Source organism: Scophthalmus maximus, chromosome 3 (assembly GCF_022379125.1).
Source record: "Scophthalmus maximus strain ysfricsl-2021 chromosome 3, ASM2237912v1, whole genome shotgun sequence".
NCBI classification, from domain to species: Eukaryota; Metazoa; Chordata; class Actinopteri; order Pleuronectiformes; family Scophthalmidae; genus Scophthalmus; species Scophthalmus maximus.
Window position 1 is genome coordinate 21,352,899 of NC_061517.1, and position 20,860 is coordinate 21,373,758.

Below are 20,860 nucleotides of genomic sequence, written 5' to 3' on the forward strand. Positions count from 1 at the left end.
AAAACTGAATCACGCAATGTAATTTAATCTAAGGACTCGCAGTTGCAATATGTCCACCAGAAGGTCTGCCATAAATGATTTAATGGGATGATCTACTAACCTTGTCAACTGGTGTTCTCTCTGCCTGGACAAACGGCGGTCGGTCTAGTGGTCTGAGGCCGCCCTGTCTCACAGTGTCCAAAGTGTGTCTTCTCTCCTGAGACCTGATAGACATTCAGAAAGGTAAAGGACGCGAAACAGACTCAACATGTTCATCAAAGTGAACGGTATAGCTGGATGCCCATGTCAACGGCGATGAGAGCAGAGCGTCCAGCGTCCCTTCGCCTCTTTTAGCTGTTGCCAATGAGTAAAACAAAAGTGACAACCCACAGAGACGTCACCCGTTTGTTTGTGAACTGCTGTTTTGAAGCCTCAAGCTTCGCGTTTTGACCAGCGCCATGTTGGGGGGGTTTTTGCAACCACAAGTAGAATTGGGGTTAGGTCTGACTGAGAGCTCGTACACTGCACGTCTACACCTGTAACCATGCACCAATTGGACGGACCAGCTGTCAGTCACGCTGTGTCCACGCCCCAAAGCATATCATCAATTTTTACTCTACATGAGACCACGTTTTAGAAAAATGAACATCGTGCTGTATTGAAGGAGACTTGAAACTAGCGATTGAGACCATAAACTGTTCAGGGAAAATGTTTACGGATGTTATAAATCAATCGAAAAGTAGAGTCATTTTCTCATAGACTTCTATTTGAACTGACTTCTTTCTGCAACCCGTAGAGTCGCCCTCTGCTTGTGGTTCCAGAGATTACAGGCTTCAGGCACTTCAACATTGGCTTAATTCTACTACGTCCATTTTCATATACAGTCTGTGGTAAAAAACGTTCCAATTTTCACTCTTCTCCGGTTTCTTGCTCGTTCACTTTCTCTCTTCCATTTCGTCGTTTGCCCTGACAGCATCCCATTTGGTTTCTTTACTGGCTCTGCTGGGCACACCAGAGTCACGTGGGTTGAATTGTAGCCTATGTAGACCTCATATTAACCCCCTTTCTCTCAAAAAGACATAAATCTCTTCGGATTTGAGTGGTGAATCAATCATGGGTTATTTTCATGCCACACAGTCCATGCATTGTGAATGAGGTGCACGTATGTCAGTCTTACACTGGGAGGTGTCGTGTTGCGGGAGAGGTTGGCGGCTTTCGACTGGGGCTCCCCTCACTCCCCCTCTGTCTTCCAGGCAACGAAGCACTATCACTGTTCACCCTCATCCTGTCGGCATACACAGACCCTATGTAGGTTTGTGTTGCATTCATGTGTTTCAGCATTTTTTCCTCTGTGCAATATCCAATGTGGTGCAATGTGGAAGAGCATGTAACTGTCTGTCTGTGTGAATTTTACAGTCTGCATCTATTGCCTGCATTTTTTTTTTGATATTAAAGCATTCATACGCAGTGTGTGTGTGCGTACCGAGTTGTGTTCTCCGTCTGTGGATCTTCTACTGCCAGGTTTCCAGTGCTGCCTCCTCCTCCTTCCTCTCTTTTCCCTCGTTCTGACCTGAGAAGGCGAGAGATATGCTCAGCATATATTTTATTACAGAAAGTGTAACCAGTACAAGTTTAAATATAGGTTGAAGATCAAGTGTGTGTTTTTATAGGGAATCTTTTCTTCACAAAATGGGGCACAAATGCATAGTGGGTGGACAAATAAACGAAAACTGACACAATGCAGAGCAGAGGCTCTACATGTAGATGGCAATACATGTATACCTTGTAAAACAGTTAAGCTGAAGTAATTTCAAATGTAGTTATTTTTTTAAATATGATTTGTATTTTATCTTTAACAATAATTACTATGGCCACAGTTAACTGTGGACACTGGTATATATGAATTACGTAATATTTACAGCTTAAACACCTACAAACCCTTGCTGGCCTAGAGCTGTGACAACCAGTGCTTCCCAATCTTTATCCTAAAGATAACCATCTCCTGGCTATAGTGTCACATTTAATGGCCGACAGACAGAGTGGTAACAATGTTCTCATCTAACTTCACTAAAGAAAGTTAGCTGACACACACACACACACATTCAATTTCTGGCCTTTTGTTCATCACAATTTTGGACTCTGTGGTTCTTACAAATAAATCCTTACTCCTTACGTCACACCAGGGTGTCAAGGTGCATAATTTGACAAAACAAAGATCCTGGGTGACAAATGCAAGCAGTCTGGCGCTCAAATAATAAATGGGAAGCCAATACAGCGAGCTCTGGCATCTAAGACCCACAATTTACGTGTCAAACTGGGAGGGAGGTTTTCCGGATCTGTTTAAAGTCATCAGGGAAGATCATTTAGGCTTCACACTCTTCTGAATGCCCAGTAAAAGCAGAAACCTCACTCACCCTTCCGGCACGCTGATGTACTTGTGAGGGATTAGGCCCTTGACCCCTCCCGCTTCGCCTCTCCACCAATCGGAGGAGGCCTTGCTGTGGAGGATGAGAAGCTCTCCTTGCTTGAATGACAGCTCAGCTGGAGATCTCGCCACGTAGTCAAACAGAGCCAATGCTTCCCACTCTGCACACACACACACACACACACACACACACACACACACACACACACACACAATTGTCATTTTGTTATTATTAATTTACCCCTAATAATCCATGTACGCATGATTCAAAGTGGTAATTCATAATCTAAATAAGTATTGGTACTGCGTTTATGTGAAGTATAGTTTTTGACACTGTTTCACGTGTATCTGCATGTGTGTCTCTGTGTGACATGGCTGTGGTACCCCAACTGGATACCACAGCCATGTCCCCAATTGCAAAACTGTGATTTGGGGTCAGTGGTTGAGGTTAGGGTAATGTCCTGCAAAAGTCCCAAATGTGACCCGTGACCACATATTTGTGTGTGTGTGTGTGTGTGTACAGTATGGAATGTGCTCACCATCCTCACTGGGCAGAGGCTCGGTCTCTCCGTCTCCCTCCTCTGTGATTGGTTCACTGCAGAAAAGCAGAAAAAAGAAAGTCGATGGTCATGTACAGTTCCTCTTCTGTTTGACACACACCAACTGTCATGCTACAGTCTTGCCTTATAAAGTGGACTTAAGACCGCTGCGAGATTTCTCAGATGACCCTAACATCTCATTGTTGTACACAGAAACAAGGGTCCAAATCACTGATAATGCTCTGTCAAATGTCAAAAAAATGAATTATATAGAGCCAATATAATTCATGAACATCTATATTATAGATGTCCATGAAGAGAACAGTAAGTTTAATTGAATTCCCCAAAAGCTGATCTTGGGGTTGTCAGGGGTTTTCATGGACACTGTCGATAATTCTGGGGGTTTGCGTTCAATTTAATGAGCAATCAGCTTAAAAGTATTAGGCAGTTGTTGCACAAAGCGTTGTAAGCTGCACAGAAAATGCCTTTGGTGTTGCATGAAATTCTGTTTCAAGAGGATAAGCCACAAAAATGGGGGCTAAGAGGAAGCTGCTCTAATTATCAACAAATCTCTGGAGCAATGTGAGGCTATTGCTCAGTCATTCACGCAGTGCAAGTCGTCCGTGGACAGAAATGAGTCAGGGCACAGATAATATTTTGTTTAAACATAAACAAGGGAAGTCTGATCACATATTTTGAGCTGGATTAATTCAACCATTTAATGCATTAACACCTTTTCACGCTAAATTGACTAAATGTAGTAGACACAATAATATTTAAAAAATAACCTTTTTTAATAATTTTTCTTACTAGCCACAATCAGTTGATGAAAGAAATTAAAAATAACGTAAACTAGCTAAACTTGTAAGCATATTGTCAGCTAAAAAATGCTTTAACTTCTGCTGCTTTCACACTGTTAGCAGAATGGGAAGAGCAAGAACAACGAGATATGTTCAAGCTTTTAATTACATGTTGGTTTGCGCTCGGTTTGCCCAAATGCTACCTTGGTATTCAGCAACCTTAATCAGCTTCATTTCATTGAGTTATGTATTTGCAACAGCTCATTTCCCAAGTGAAACCAGATGGAAAACCAACAGGCCTAGCCCCTAACCCTAACCCTAACCCTAACCCACAAGAACCTTTCCCGCCAAACAATGTAACGTGAATCTAGTATTCACTGACAACACCCGCAGCCGAAAAACAACCTTTTCATATTCATATTGCCTTTTTCTATATTATTTGCTGATGTCGTTTTGGGGGTCCACATTATCGGACTCATATTTGCAGCGACAAAAATTGCAAACAGCAGTTCATCAAGGCAAATGCGACGTTTATCTCGTCTCTCACCAGTACTCCTGCTCCAGGGTCATGTGCTTCTCGTAGACAGGGCCCGGCAACTCTGATTGGCCGGGGAAGATGACGTCGTGTTGGAGGATCATGGTTTTGACGAGGTCATTAACCTGTGGCTGCCTAGCAACGGCGTCATCAGAGTCCAGCCCCCTCAGCAGGCTCGGGCCGAAGCAAACGGCAAGGTTGTAGGGCTGCATCATGTTCTCATCGCTGTACTGAGACACGCTGGGGAAAAAACAGCCGCGCAATTTACTTGTGTTAAACTTTTATGACCGTAGCAGATATTTCAGGTATAAGAATATCCCACACTATGTCATGTTGCAGCTTACTGATTGAGGAACGCGAAAAGGTAACGCATCACGATGAGGAGAGGCCGCGGGAAGGTGGAGACGGTCGCTTTAACCTGGGCAGCTTTCTCCGTCTCTCCCTCAATTTCTGATCATGATCGAGAGGAAAGAGAAAAAGAACAAGGTGACCAGTCTCAAAGAAACGATGTGTCAAGGTACCCCCCAGAGGAGAGGGATGGGCTGGTTTCGATTGATTTGTAAATCTAGATATTTATGGGGAGTAAACAACCTGCAGGCAGGTATGGGAAAACAGAGGTGGGCATATGCCTACAGGGATAACTGTAACAGCGAAAGATATAATATCGGGGAGCAAACAAGACAGTGAGATGCACCAGGAATAAGGGGGTAAAAGTTACACCACCTTGAATCAACAGTACATGGTTTCTTTTTTTTATGTAGCTGCACCGCTACTTCATTAGTGAAGTAGCGGTGCAGCCACTGCGTGAGGCTCCTCCTGAAGTTGGACAAAGCTATGTTAGAATTAGCTGATTTATTCAAACGCAAACAAATCGACCCGCGCCCGGTGAGAGTGAGCTCAACCGAGGCAAGCACCTAGAATTGGGCACCTGGAAGACCAAAATGTTGTAATGTAAAACGCTACGAAACTGAAAAAAGACACAAAAAAACGAGTGAAAAAGAAAAGCCGGATCTGAAGACAGAAATACACGCACACAGATGCAGCTACTGAAGTTACAAAAAGGGGTCTTACGGACACACTCCAGCAGCTGGGAGTAGCTGTCGTAAGGGAAGAGAGGAGGCTCGAGGCCCCTGAAGTAAAGCTTCAATACACCAGCCACGGAGTCCAGGTCACACTCACTGTCTGACAGAGGATCATCTCCTACAGGGAATTAAAAACAGACATGTGCGATGGATTTACCAGTGTGCCAACACCGGCTTGTTGACATATGGTTACATGCATTTTTCAAAAGTTAGGCTGCCCGGAGCAGATCAGGACATACTTGGGATCACTATTGTAGCCCATGATATCTTAGACATAATCATCTTATATTACTTGTTCCCTTTTTTAAAACTGACTATAGCCAATATTTCTTTAATAACAGCAGCTAAAATGGCTACCTCCATTCAACAGCTCAGCTTTACAACCCGCAACATGAGTGTTTTGTTTTTACTCTCACCCTTCTTAGTGTCAGTTTTGGCTGCAGCAAATTGACAACTGCCGGTTTAAACAAGGCGCAACCCAACATGATGTCACCCATAGGTTGGTGAGCTGCCGTTTTGAAGCCTGGAGTTTAGTATTTTGATCAGCGCCATCTTGCTTTTTTTGGAACCAGAAGTAACCATATTTGGAAGATCATTTGGGTAGCCGCCAATCACGATGTATCCACGCCCAAATGTATACGGTGCTTTATCGTCTATTTTACTCCAAATGGGACCATCAATTACAAAATGAAGATCATGCCGTATTAAAGGAAGACTTGAAACGAGAGATTGAGACCATGATCTCCTCGGGAAATGGTTTACTGACGTTATAAATAAAGTGAGAAGTACAGTGATTTTCTAATAGACTTCTATAGAAACTGACTTAATTTTGCTATCAGTGAAGACGCCCTCTGCTGGTGATTCCAGAGAATACAGGTTTCAATCACTGCCGTCGTTGCTTCACTTTCCGGACATGGAGACTACGTCCATTTTTATACACAGTCTATGTTTTAAACTTGTAATAAGAAATAACACCAGACAGGTAGATAAAACAAGAATAAGACAAAGGAACACAAGGAGAGAAAAATTAGAACGATAAAACAGATAATCATTCTAAGTAATGTATTACTCACTGTAATTGGTTACAATATATGTGATGTTAGTTTTGTGTTTTACACCATTTTCATTGGGTGGATATGTGTAACTCTCAAGCCACATAAATAATAAAAGTAGATGTTATTATCTCGTTTTATTTTGAAATCACGCCGCCCAACATTTCAAGTCAAAATTGTTACAGAGTAAAAACAAAGGTCATATGATGAAGTTATATTTAACAGCGAGACCAGAGAGTTGGAACTAGAGTGGATTGTGAAGGACACAGCGGTGCTCAAGACTCACACAGCGATGTAAAGAATGGTGTGTTCAACAAATGACTATTTGTTCCAAGTCATCATAGAGATGAGAGCATTAAATATTACTGCGTTGCCTATAGCAACATTATGTTTTGTGTGTGATTGTTCACTGTAGCCCCTGCGGAGGTGATTGTTGTTTATACATCTGCGCCTTTTTGTGCTGCTTGATTATGCTGTCAATTTTTATCCAGCTTATTATCATTACATAAAGTCTATGGACACCTGCAGTGGAGTCAATATTATACACATTATTATCAATTATCACTTACATGCAATACGGTAAATCACTTACCTCTCTCAAATGCATCTCTAATGAGGTTGACCTCCCTCTGTGACCCAGGAACTCTGAATATTCCTTCATGGTGGAGGCCTGAAAAGCACACACGCACACACGCACACACACACAGGCGTGCGCACACGCACAAACGTATGTTTAATGTCCAGAGATGCCTCACACATAAACACAAACATGTCTCCTTCTCAGGGTCCAAAGCTCTCTCAGCTCAGCTCAGGGCAACATCGTGAAATACTGACTCACCGTGAAGGTTTATGAAACGAATGCAGCTTTCAACCACCACAGGAATCTGCTGCCCAGAGCTCTGGAGAAGAGGAAAAGCGCGATTAAAGGAGGGGAGAGGAGAGTGTTAGTGACAGAGGGAGAGCGATGGTTGATATTCAGTAGCAAACAGCCCCGGGGAGGTAACGTGTGCGAAGGAAGATGGTGTGTGAGGAAAACAGCCAATAAACTGAAGACTAGGCGTGAACATAGCAGGGGAACACCGCAGAGTCTGCAATAAAAATCAATGTTTGTTTTTTGTTTTTTTCCAGATTTATACAAGGTGCAAGTGAAATGCTCAGTGTCACTGGCAGTGCCGCTATATTGTTGCACAGGAACATGTAACAACAACAACAACAAATGTAACCTTGTACCATTGATAACTGCTGCGGCAGTAACATTATGATGATGGAAGGTGATTATAGAACTACTCAGAGTTCCCAAAATATCCAAATATTCCTTGCTATGACCCTGGTCACTTTGGGGGGCGGCACAGTGGCCTGCAGCCACAGACGGGGGGGGGGGGGGTTCAGTACCTGTGTCCGAGACATTCTCCTCCTTCGTCTGCACCGAGCCAAGCGCAGCAGAGTAGAGACGGAGGAAAAAAGCAGAGATTAGAAGAGAGGGAATGGAGATGTAGAGGCAAGTGGGAAGAGGCGCACATAAGCACAAGACGCGCACACCCACACTCGATGGAGGAGTCGAGAGAGGAGGCAGCAAAGAGGCCAGTTTAGTTTTAATCCCCTTCGCAAGAGGGGAAGAGATAAAAGGAGGGTATGGACTGAAAGGAGAGAAAGCCAGCTATAAGCTATAAGCATGACCGTACACACGAAGGCAGCTGGAGGTACACTGGGGGATGTGTGCCCCCATTCTTTTTTATCAGTGTGGCGGGATTCTTTCTAAATCATGTCTTTTGGAGGGCTGAGCAGCAGCGCAGCGCAGTGCAGTGCAGTGCAAGCAAATAAAAAGGAGGTTACAGCAAAGGTCTGTTTCAAAGGCGTTTCTCTTTCATTACAATTGTTATTATTATTATTATTTGCATTTGTGAGCGTGTGCGCGAGTGTTACCTGTATGTAGGACAGTATGTCTGTGGTGAAGAGTGTGTGGCAGAATTGGGAAACAGGTCTGGACTTCCGAACACGCACTGACCGAGCACATTGCATTCTGTGAAATATAATGAATAAAACGCATGATGCCATTTCACGTGTGGATATTGATGCTCAGGATCTTCTGATGTGGCTAATGCCGCCCATTGCTACGGTCAGTAGTCAGTAACAATGTAAGTATTTCCACCCTCCAAAAACAAAAGAAATCTCGAAATGACATTTTGGTTTAAATTTGGTGTCTGTCCTCTTCCCCTCGTCCTCTCGGCTCTCTCCACGTCTCTACGCCGCTCTCTCGGTCATAGTCGCTCATTATTCTCGGCCGTGTGAATGCATTTTTTTTTACCTGGAAGGGTCACTGTCAACCGCCTCAGCTGGAAGAGAGAGACAAAAAAGACAAGTGGGGCAAGTTAAGGCTCCGTGCTGCAGAGAATGAGCGGCAACGTTGGACAGATTTTGCACATGTAACTCCGTGTACAGCTCTTGGGGAGGACGCCGGATTGTGTGAAAAAAGCCTCTTGTGCCTCCAGAAGGAGCTGTGTCAAGTCTGCTTGAGGCTAGTGGCTCAGCCACTTCTAGCATTGTGGGTAATGTAGGTGCCAGGTTTTCGCAAGCAAGAAGAATGAGTGTGGGGGATTTAATCTCTGGTTCAGCTGTATTGATTTTGATCAATTTTTGTTAACTGTGCATTGTGAGTCTGGCAAAGTTATAGGAGTGCTCATGTTAATTCTTCATGATGTTGTTCATTAGAAAACATCATGTTCATGCTTTTAATTGTACTATTATCACCCAGATCATTCCATTTATTCACGATGATGATGATGATGATTATTATTATTATGCTTTATTGTTAATATTATTATTTACATTTGCGGATTGGGGGTGTGGGTGGGAGAGGGTGAGCGTAGTGGATGTATTTATGTGTTTGTATTTGTCACTTTAATGTATTATGTAATTTTAGTTTCTCTTGCCTGTTTTGTTGTATGAATTTTGTATCTGTGTAATAGGAACCCATGGAAACTGAGATTCTGCATCTGAGAGGGCTATCCTTAAATAAATTCAATTCAAACAAACTCTGCGTGGCCAAAACCAGCGGCGTCATTTGCAGATGTAAACAGCCTTACCCGTCCTGTAACACTACCTTTCTGTATGGCATCGTGTAGAAGGTCATGTTTGGCTTGAAGTTTGGAGGTCAGAGAACTGCTGGAGAGGAACTCCTTCACTTTCTAAAAAAAGAAAATAAAAGAAAAAGCAAGAGTACATACACTGTATATATTATTATATATTCAATAACAATTGACAGATAATTTTGAGTATTGAAATTCTCCCCAGGAAACCCAGAAACATTACACCACTGCTAAAAGCATAATAAATTATTATAATCAGTTAAAGAGTATGGAATTCCAATAACTTAATCATGCACATCATTTCAGATATGGACGGCTCTAATTGGTCAATAGTTGTTTTGATATACAGCTGATTTTTTTTCCAACTGATCAGCCCCCAGCATTTACTCACTGTAAAGTAGTAGGTCTCTGTCTCCTGCTGATTGGCTCGACGCTTGGCAAGGGTAAGCTTTGGGGCAGCGCTTCCTACTCCGGGGGGCTCGTGTGATAGGCTGCTGGGAACGTCGGGGGAGGGGTTACAGTCGCTGTCGCACATACTGTCCAGCAGGGCTGTGAGCGTGGCTTTAAGTGTTTTACTGATCTGAGGAAGGGGAGGCAAAAATGTTGATTTGGTGATTCGGTTAAATCAGTTGTTAGATAGTGTGTCAACTTTTCTATTTAAGTGGTAATAATTAGCTGACCTCCTCTGTTTCCAAGGTAACGGCGGCAAGTCGAGACTGAAGCTGTTGGAATCTGGTCTCCATCTCGTACCTCACCTGGCTCTCCGCGCTAACCTCACACACCTAAGACGCACAAAGAGGCACAGGGTGGGATTTAAAGTCGACTTCAAGCATGCATATTAGATTAAGAGCAATTCACGCAAACTGTAACATTAATGTAAAATAAGCAACAAGGTTGTTATAAACCTATCGCTGACATTGTAAATTAAGCAGCATAGATTTAATAGTTGCAGAGAATTGAGTGCGCGTCAGGTCCACTCCAACATTTACCCACTGACCTAAAGTAAACATGTCCACGGGGTTGCATTCAATCTCAAAAAGAATGACTGTAAGCAAACATGTTTGACTGTTTGCTAAACCCAAGCCTTCTTAGACAGTCAAGATTGCAGCTTGTAGCAAACAGTGCCAGGATTGTCATTTCTAGCTGATGATAATCTTTTTATGTCGGGTGAAATACTGACGCTAGAATGATTCTATTAGCTTCGTGAAAACCCCATTAAAAGGGGCTTGACATACTGTATGCACAATATGCAAAAGCTACATGTCCCAGGCAAAAGGTCCTCACCATTACAACAACAAAAAAGTGATATTATTACATATAATATTGTAAGGAATGTGTTGTTATATGTTGGTTTTTGGTTTCGGAACTGTTCTATAAAAGACACCCTCCTGCAAACTCTCAAGAAATTGAATATCACTTAAGTACTACAGTCACAAACACAGCATGAGGTCAGAAGATAATTATCACATATCAAACAAACAACCAAGACATAGAGGCTAAAAAAATGGTCACCAGCTTGTGAAATGATCACATGTGCATTAGGCAAACACATTTTTGTGTGCTTGACTAAACAGTGGATGCATTACCTGTGAATGTAACACAAAGCTACTGGCACAGAAACCATACACCACTTCCACAGGTACAGTGACTTCACCTGGTCTCCCTCATGTGGGTGGTAGTTGAATCGGAACGGAAGGCAGAAGGCGGCGTCGTGTTGCTGCAGTAACGCATCTCTGTCGCCGCCCTGGTCCAGGGACGTCACAGCTGCCTCCAGCTGCTTCAGCCCCGTCTCCTCTGTCTTCTGGATGCGCCACCTGCTGGCCAGGTAGCACCTCATCACCCGCTCCACAGACAGATGGAAACCGAGATCGCAGCACTGCCGGGAGGGAAGGAGGGAGAGAAAGAAGAGGATGGTAGGAAGGAAAAGTAGGAAATGGGGTGGAAGGGAGGACAGAGAGAGAGAGAGAAAAAAAAAACAGGAAGGGATAAGGTGTGCAGGCAAATGTTGGGGCAGGAGAAGGTGAGGAAAGAATTACAAAAAATAATAATGTGGTGTGGGAGGAAAGAAGTGTAGGAGAGAGGAGGCTTCCCGTAAAATCTTAGCTTTTGTTGAGAAAATAACAGGAAAGAGCAACACAAAAGAGTGTCTCAGAACTACTGAATCGTTTTCATGCACACACACACACACACACACACACACACACACACACACACACACACACACACACACAGCTCAAACCGCATGTTTCTTACGTCGATGAGAGTGCTCACGTCCTGCAGGTAGTACTTGTTCATGGCTGCGTTGGCTGCTGCTAGATTCAGAAGGTAGTCGTTGCGAGCCTTGGTACACTTCAGCTGGGTCTCCTGCATTCGACCTTGCCTCTACACATGCACACACACGCACACGCACACGCACACGCACACGCACACACACACACACACACACACACACATACGCACATGCACACACACACAAACAAGTCAGAGGAGAAAACACACATAAGAACACAAAATCATGTGTTGATTACAGACAACACGTTATGATACCATGTGCCCACGACCATAACATAAAATATGAAACATCTCATGAAATAAAAATTGTACGAAGGAGGCTTTACACAGGAACACACTGAGACAAAACAAGTACAGGAAGTGGTTGGTTATTCTGTTGAGAACCCAATTCACAACTTCCTGTCACCTCTTCTCTCTTTGTCGAACACACACACACACACCGCACCTTCTCCATTAATCTCTCCATCTTCTTGACGGAACTCCGCCTCTGTCCTCCCGATTGGCCGAGGCCGAGCTCGGCCGACTTGCCGGTGTGTCTCTCCTCCAACCGCTCGGCTTCCTTCAGCTTCCCCTCGGCTATCATGCAGTCCGTGTGGTACTGGTTGTATGTCTTCACAGCCTTTAATCAGCGCACGGGTCACATAGCACAAACGCTGAGTTAGCATTGTCAGCGCACGATTTTTAATTCACAATCTTGTATGTTGCATGCAGGGCAATGAAATCAAGCGCTCACCGTCTGGAGCTCAGTGGTGACCTTCAGCAGCTCATCCTGCATCTGGATTCCAACTTCTTTGCTCTTCAATTTTCAAGAAAGTAAATGTGAGCCAAAAACATTCAACGCTTTTCTAAGTTTAAAGGAAAAACAACTTTTGGTGAGAAGATTGATACCGCTCTCACTTTTCATATGCTAAGCTACCTCACCCTACCTGCAGGCGATTAGCTTAGCTTAGATCCATCACTTTAAGAGAAAGAAATCCATAATTTTGTTAATCTAATCACCTGACAATGGCATATCCCTTTTGAACAGTCGTCAGCATTGTGCATGTCTGCCAAATTATAAGTTATTAGCACAACTGGATGAGCAAAAGTTTAGCAGCAGCGTGGCTCAAAGGCCCTACGAGCTGTCATGTGTCTGCCTAACGGTAGCAGATAAATACCTTTTGCTTTATATTTGTCCCATTTTGTATTAACCAGGTCCTTTTTGTTTTGGATAACTCAGCTCCCGGTAAAAACCTCCTGAACAATGGATGCTGAAGGCATCCAAACCAGCGAAAGCTAACAGAACTTGTGGCAAAGACGAGAACTTCCAACACTACTCCAAGAAGTCACCGCTTTGATTTCATTGTTTCTATTGAGAGACCCCAAGGGGGCAACATATATCATGCGTCAAAATTCGAATAGAAATGAAGCAAACGAGAGACTAATGTATTAATTCATTTGAGAGATTCTACATTCGTTTTTGGACAACGCCTAGCTAGCCACCTCCAATTTTCACGCTCAGCCGAGCTAACCGCTGCGGTCTTCTCACCTTCACTATATTTCTCAATGTGTGAACTTTTACTTGTTCAGCTGCATTTCAGGAAGGAAATATATATATTTTTTAATTTAGCCACCATCAGTCGCACAGTTTTGCTTTTTAATGGTTGCGACAACAGATTCGATGTGGTGCCAACGGTGATTTCAGAGATGCTACTGAAAGGGACTAGCTTGGCGTCAGGCCTAACAACACTTCTGCCTCTCTGAGATTACTGTCGTGGCTTCTTTCAAACTGTGCTCAATTTTCATCTCGGAGAAGGTGCAGGGAGTGTGTCTGACAGCCAGTCATTTGAGCAGGAGGACTCGGTGTACCCTTTTTTAAAATGAATGAGACGGCAAACGCCACGGTAGCACCAAGACAGATAACAGGACAAAGACATGATCTAAATGATAACTGGTGAATGTGTTCCATCTTTCACGGCGGCAAACTAACAACTGGATACATATTCCAGTGTCGTGTTGAATTATCAAATAAACATGGCAGCGCTAAGAAAAAAAAGATCAAACTTTATGAATCAATGCATTTATAAATGTTTTTCACGTTTTCCATCTGAGCTAATGTGTGCTACGCAAACCACTGGAGCAGAAATATGCATCGACACTAGACATCAAATGAAAGACGGAGCGAATATCATATATTTCACAGAGAGACAGAGCAGCGGGAAAAGCGAGGCGCGCTCACACTACACTGCAAAACAACAAGTGTTCGGGGTCTCCGGCTGATGATCTGATTTTTTCGACTTCCAGGGGGCAGCTCTACCACATTCACCTTTGTTGTCACTCCGAATCGGCCAATATGCTCTGCGTTTATAATTGCTTAATCATTTATTACTTCTTATGCTTCCTTTAAACTGCAATAAAAGTTCAGCCACATCTGGTTGTCTCGACACTGTACAGACTCAGTATAATAGGTGACAATAGGGGGAGGGCCTCCTGTGACAGGAATGACAGCCTGCAAAATGAGGATTTTCAAAAATGCAAAAACAAAACCACCTCCCTGTGTTGAGCGGGTATGTGTTCAGTGTGTTTGTTCCTGCATCCTCCACTCACCCGTTTGTGCAGGCGGTGTGTGTCCTCCGTGCTGTGCGTGAGTCTCTGTGTGAGCGTGTTGCAGCAGGTGTCACCCAGTGCGGCGTGTTCCCGGCTCTCCAGACGAGTCTGAGTCAGCAGAACGGACCAGACCTGACACACCGACTGACCCCACTGCTCCTTCCTGGAGAACACAGCGGGACACCCCCACTGAGATGTGGCAAACCGCGACGCTTTCCCAGTCCCCCCCCCCCCCGAGAAAGGGGAAAGACACAGACGTGCCCTCGCGCACGCCGCACACACACACACACACACTTACTTCTTGGTCTTGTGGGTGAACCTCTCGGTGAGTTTGTCGAGGGCGCGCGCGTATTCGGCCTCAATGTCGCCGCGGCGCCGGAGGAACTCGGAGAGGTCTGAGAGCTGCTGCTGTTTCACATCCACCTGAGAGTCTAAAATCTTGATCTGGTCTGTCAGCTGGGCCCGCAGGTCTGACACAGAGTGACCGAGACGGACAGGGAGGAAGACACAGAGGAGGAAATGGAAGACGCTCAGGTAAATAGATGTTCTATCAGCCTGGACACATCCTGACGTGCAGACACAGCGGGTGACATGAGAACACACATGCACATACGTGGATGGACACAGTGGATTGTCCCCCCCCCCCCCCCCCCCCCCCTCTTTACAATGAAGGTCTTTGCTCCAGCCGTACATACTCTTGGTGCCAATAATAAAAAGATTCATACATTTTGGTCAAAGTCACCAAACAAACACGCAAGAAAGTTTGGAGGGAAGATAAACCACTTTTATATATTTCTATTAACCGGAGTAGCGTCTGGAACTGTGTCAAACTTCCCGCTGTAATTAACGATCATCATTTAGTGCATTGTAATTACATTGATGGAGAATATTCTACTCCTCAGACTTAATATAATTTCTAGTTGTTGGCATCCCCACAGAGCAAAGGACCTTCGGGTGGTTGTTTTAAGGACATATCAATACACTGTTTGGGCATACCAAGAAGACAGTCTCTCTGTTTTGGAGAGTGATAAGCACTGGTATGGATAATATTATATTTAGTATTTACTGATGATTCCCTGCTCAATGCAGAGTTGTACTACTCGAGTCCCTCGACTTGGACTTGAGCATCGATGACTCATTTTGTGCACGCGTAGGCACTTGTGCGCACCAGTCTACATGCAGATGAATGTGCGTGGCACTTAACAGCAGCGCGGCACATTTTGCAAAAACTGCATCAGACTTTGTCAGTGTTCCCGAACTTTCGATTTGCAGTCCACAGGTGCGTAAATATGTCACCCTCCGTCGCGTCTGCGCACAACCCGCGGCGCACACAATGGTGTACATCCGCGGCGCGCACTTAACAGTAACGTTAACTTAACATAGGTCCAATTTAAGGGGAATAAAAGTATCAAAATATCAAACTATTGGGTCGGTCACATTTCTATACATATGAATAAAACATCTAATAGTTGATCATAATTTACATGCATAATACATAATTTAATGCAAACATTTAATAACCGATGCATCTCCCATCCCTAGTGCATACCATCCTTGTGCGCTTTTAAAGATTTTGCATCAACTTCAACATTGATGACTCCGCCTCAGGTAAGTGGGGACGGGACTCAGACTCAACTCGGACTCTACTCTGTTGACTCGGACTTGGACTCAGATTCGAGCACTGGGGACTCGAGAATCGACTCAGACTCGAGGTTTACTGACTCAACTACAACACTGGCTAATGGATCATAAAACAAATTTGTATCATCTCCCTTCATATAATGCATACCGGGGTTGGCTGTGGCTTAGGAGGTAGAGAGCGTGCAATACACTGATCTGAAGGAAAGTGGTTCGATCCCTGGCAGCTCCGGGCCGTGGGCAAGAGTGTGAACCCCAAATCCCCCGATAGCTGCCATCAGTGTGTGTGATAGAGAAGTTGTGTCATGTAATGTTCGGTGCTTGTATATAAAACGCCTGCTCCTGCTTGCAGATGAACGCACACAGGCACACAGGGTATGTGTGGATCCAATTAGAGAAAATATAGCAATGTTATTTCTAATCACACATTTCATCTGAAGAAAATCTCCCTTTCGAGAAGATTTTCACAAAATGCTGGCACACTGACAAATCTTTACATATACACGTACAACTAAAAAAAGTGATGTGGCCCGACGTAGCACTTTGATTTGAAAAAGCAAGAACCAAATCTCTCGAATAACACCGCCTTCGCTTCGGCCGCTCACCTCTCTTTCTTTGTGATTTATTTTTTATTTTCTATTCCTCACTCCCTTCCCCCTCCCAAACCACTCTTTAGTCTTTTTCTGCGTCTCTGTGTGAGTACACTGCCCTGGGCTGACTGGATGTGAGGAGACAGCATCGCTAATACTGACTATAAATACATCCCTGTAGTACAGTACAGAGAGCCAGCCAGCCACAGCGAGAACGCTCCAAAACACAGCACATGATACGCACACGCACATACACACGCGCGCGCACACACACGCACACGCACACGCACACACACACACACACACACACACAGCTTGTCTCAGGTAAAATCCTTGTAATGCCCAGCATGGGTTATGTCCATATTTCCTTTTTGATTAAAGTCTCCTTTACAGACTGAAAAGGTTTTCTGACCTGTTGACACCAGGGAGCTCTTTGTCATCGAGCTGCAAGCTGAGGTGATTTTTCTCAGTTCCTGACAACGTGGGACATTTTTCCTAGCACATATGCATTCAGTGAGAGAGAGAGAGAGAGAGAGAGAGTGCACGGCTGGATGAGTGTGCAGAGCGACTGCTAACATTCACGCATGAATGCACGTGTGCTCTCTTTTACATGAATTTGCGCACGCAAGTTAGTGCACATGCACCAACAGAGGTGTGATAGAGGGCTGAGACATACACAGAGACAAGCGCGCTCGCGCACGCACACACACACACACACACACACACACACACACACACACACACACACACACACACACACACACACACACACACACACACACACACACACACACAGAGTGACTTACCTTTCATCTGCAATTCATACTCGGCCAGACTCCCCTTCTCCCTCCTCAGCTTTCCATGTGATGTCATCATCTTTGACCCCTTGACTCTCGTCTGTCACTTGGACCTTACGACCCGGACCCGGATTCCTCTTGCGTCCTCGCAGTCTCCCCTCCCGAAGCGCCCCGCTCTGGCTCTGTAGTCTGTGACCTTTCAGCCCTGACCCCTTGGCCTTGCTGCTCTACAGCTGCATGCAGCGCATCGGCATCAGCGTCGATCGGCCGCACTCGGCAGGGATGTCAGTCGGGTCAATGTGTCCATGGAATCCCCTGGGTTTCTGGCACGAATGCTGATCCATAGGTGATCTTGCCTGCGCAGCAGAATCAAGGGGAAAAATGGAGCGAAGAGTAAGATAATCATGAGGGAAGAACTGGACAGCCAGCATCAGAGGGAGAACGAGTCAAATGAAGAGGACAAATGAGGCCAGAGCGGTGAGACAGAGGGGCAGTGACACCAGACGGGGAGATGTAATAGGAGGGACAGTGCGATGGAGGCAGAGCGCAGAATGGACAGGAAGAGGCCAGAGTGATGGGGATGTGAGAGAAGAAGGATGAAGGCTGGGGGATGGGAAGAAGAAAGGTGATGAGTAACAGCAGTAATGAAGGACACGCAGTGCCTTGAGGTCGGGGGTTGGGGTTGTATATTAAGGTTATGGTCAAATACACAAGCACATGTCTCGGATGAATTCTTTTTTAAACACATTGCACCAAGCGTAACAAGAAAAAAGGTCAAAGATGCGACTCTAGCGTCACAGTATGACTAAGTAAACGCCGTCTGGAGAACCACAACGATGACCTGCGATCGGCTTTGCATCTCGCCCTCACGGCGTGTTGATGTATTTACAATTCCTGAGAGCTGCTTTCCGGGTTACCCTCGCTGTTTACGCATGCTCAAGTGGAACACCACCAATTGATTGAAAGACATTAAACCCTTTTTGAGAAGTGATACTCGGTGGGTTACTCAACATCGAAACACAGGACTTTCCCAGACAAGGGAACAATCGTGTGCATCAATTCGGCACGGCGGCTGGTTCTGCCCACGAAACCTCAGCTGCTGTTACTGTTCAACGGCAGCACCCTAAATGCATCCAAAATGTACCCTCAAGTTTAAATTGTATTCACTTAAGCAATAGACTGTATTGTCATTCACTTTAACACTGTAATCTTGAGGACTGTCTGCACACTCTGTGATTGGATGTTTCGTACCAAAAATCCCATTTGAGTCTCCCATGTTTTTCTGTGCAGTCTTTAACTTCACAACACGGATCTCTATTGTTTAAACAGATGTTTGCAAAACAAATGCTTATCAAGTTGTAAAGGCAGTGTGACTGTATACAAAGTCACTGTATGTGCAAACGTGTTGTGGAGACACGTCCATGTGGGGCTAGAAACAACAAAGTATTGATTGAACTCAAGGTCATTGAAACCTTGGTGCTGAAAAAAGCACTGGTACTGGCATTGAAAAATAAAACAGGCATTCAAAAATATAATCTTGTTATTTTATTTTGTTTATATATTTTTGGGATGATGATTTTCTCCAGTTTTCTTTAGTTAAAAAAAAACTTTTTCTTAATGTTTTCTTAAAAGTCTACGTTTAACAGGCTTTATGTAAGTTAGCCAACCACAGGTCATATTATATAGGTTTTGCACAGTTCCCGTGCTTAGCTACCCTTAACCGCATGTGACAAGAATGAGCTAACACTAACAAAAACATCTATCATTCAACCACAGGTGTCATTTACGCTGGGGACATGTCCCCACCACTTTTTGAAATGGCCAATTTTGCACAAAAAACAAAAAAAGAGTACAATTTTGCACAAAATGTTCTGAAAAAGAGCGTGCACAAAGAAATGAAATGAATGAGAACACTTTGAGAAAAGGTTTATTTGCACAAAAGAACATGTACAATCTCAGTTCACACTTTGTGGGTGTATTTCTATGTGACACATTTAATATTAGTAAACTTTGAATAGAAAATAGAAAAGCCAACATCGCTCCCACTTTACAGCAGCAGGGCACAGGCACTGCAATAGTTGTCCCAAAAAGTGATTGGCCTACGGATTGTCGAATGACCCAAAAGCATGATCAGAAACTTTAACATTCTTGACACAGTTTCTACTTGTCCATGTTTTCCATTCTCTCTCTGTGAACATGACAAACAGCTGGAATCAAGCTGGGAAAGCTTAAAAGCTTAATATGTTTGCAAAAGGTTTTCAAACATATTAAGTAGTATTAAGTAATTAAATAATATGAAGTCATGAATTCATGCCATTGACTTCAGCTTTTTGTTTTCAATGCAGATCTTAATTCTCAAGGGCAATACTTAGTGTCACTGTTCCAGATCCATCCATCCATACGGGTTCCAAAGGAAATCATACAAAGAACCCAGGTTTCCAATTAGAGACACTCAGAGGCAGAGCTTGACAGAAAGGCTTCCATCGCTACTTCGCTCACTGCTAATGTTCTAAAGGTGGTACCATGGATTTTTGGGGGTGGAACAACATGGACTGCAAAAATGGACCAGTGGTCAAACAACGTGAAGGGAATACTTGCCTCGCTCTCTGTCCGAACACACCAAAATGATTCAACTGGGACACGGATGAACCAGGACAGGATGAACCAGAATAGCTCCTGGGTTTTTTTTTATGGACGGGGGCGTACTGAAACAGGATCTTTATTAATGTCTTTGGATCCAGAATTTTGAGGACAAAAGGTGCGGCTAAAATCGAGATATCTCCCCTGCTGCGTCGCTTTCCACAATTCTGTTTAAAATCTGTCCCTCCCACGTTGTCCAACATCTTGGAAGTGGAATCTTGAACTGACTGTATTTAATTAGGTTGCTCAAACTCTTGAATGCTAATGAAAGAGAATGCCCACTTTTGAAGACTTTTTTTTTTGAAGAATGATGATTTAATTTCTGCACTGCTGTGACAGGAGATGCAGAGGAGTCAGTTAGCCTCCATTGAAAAGGTTTAGCCATTTAGCCCAGCATGCACATGACTAAGTGCGCACATCGCATTAGACAAGGGAATTTACATGGATGTTTGCTCGTCAGCGTAAACTGTACCGAGGTGGCACACACATTGTTATCTGGACACGCACACACACACACACACACACACACACACACACACACACACACACACACACACAGTTCTGTTTCCTAATTTTCAGAGGACATTACATTGAGTTACATTAATTTCCTGGAGACTTGCTCTGACCTTAACCATAACCACTAATGGCCTAACCCTAAACCTAACCCCAACCTAACCTTAAAACATGTCTTCTTCTGAAAATATAAGGATTTACTTGATGGGGACTTGCTTTTTGGCCCCTAAGGAAGGCAAGTCCCCATAAAGTGACTTCGTTATCAGATCAAGGTACCCACAAGACACACACACACACACACACACA

At 44.1% G+C, this 20,860-nt stretch overlaps 1 protein-coding gene across 3 annotated transcripts in view; it reads right to left on the minus strand.

Annotated features, from left to right (window-relative positions):
* Positions 1-20,860, minus strand: part of arhgap4b (Rho GTPase activating protein 4b) — a 31,951-nt gene that overhangs the window by 4,415 nt on the left and 6,676 nt on the right. Inside the window, exons 2-23 of one of the 3 annotated variants that reach the window (XM_035644660.2) lie at positions 17,411-17,757; positions 14,675-14,846; positions 14,377-14,539; positions 12,524-12,586; positions 12,236-12,409; positions 11,752-11,880; positions 11,153-11,374; positions 10,179-10,280; positions 9,890-10,078; positions 9,513-9,597; positions 8,718-8,745; positions 7,805-7,832; positions 7,251-7,311; positions 7,005-7,082; positions 5,350-5,478; positions 4,623-4,728; positions 4,291-4,518; positions 2,944-2,999; positions 2,394-2,565; positions 1,463-1,549; positions 1,157-1,264; positions 101-203 (exon numbers count right to left, since the gene is read on the minus strand). In XM_035644660.2, the coding sequence (XP_035500553.1) occupies positions 101-203; positions 1,157-1,264; positions 1,463-1,549; positions 2,394-2,565; positions 2,944-2,999; positions 4,291-4,518; positions 4,623-4,728; positions 5,350-5,478; positions 7,005-7,082; positions 7,251-7,311; positions 7,805-7,832; positions 8,718-8,745; positions 9,513-9,597; positions 9,890-10,078; positions 10,179-10,280; positions 11,153-11,374; positions 11,752-11,880; positions 12,236-12,409; positions 12,524-12,586; positions 14,377-14,539; positions 14,675-14,846; positions 17,411-17,480 (2,553 nt within the window). In that variant the 5' untranslated portion in view covers positions 17,481-17,757. Of the gene's footprint in view, positions 1-100; positions 204-1,156; positions 1,265-1,462; positions 1,550-2,393; positions 2,566-2,943; positions 3,000-4,290; positions 4,519-4,622; positions 4,729-5,349; positions 5,479-7,004; positions 7,083-7,250; positions 7,312-7,804; positions 7,833-8,335; positions 8,433-8,717; positions 8,746-9,512; positions 9,598-9,889; positions 10,079-10,178; positions 10,281-11,152; positions 11,375-11,751; positions 11,881-12,235; positions 12,410-12,523; positions 12,587-14,376; positions 14,540-14,674; positions 14,847-17,410; positions 17,758-20,860 lie in introns of all 3 variants that reach the window. The other 2 variants (XM_035644659.2, XM_035644661.2) reach the window with 2 other exon arrangements.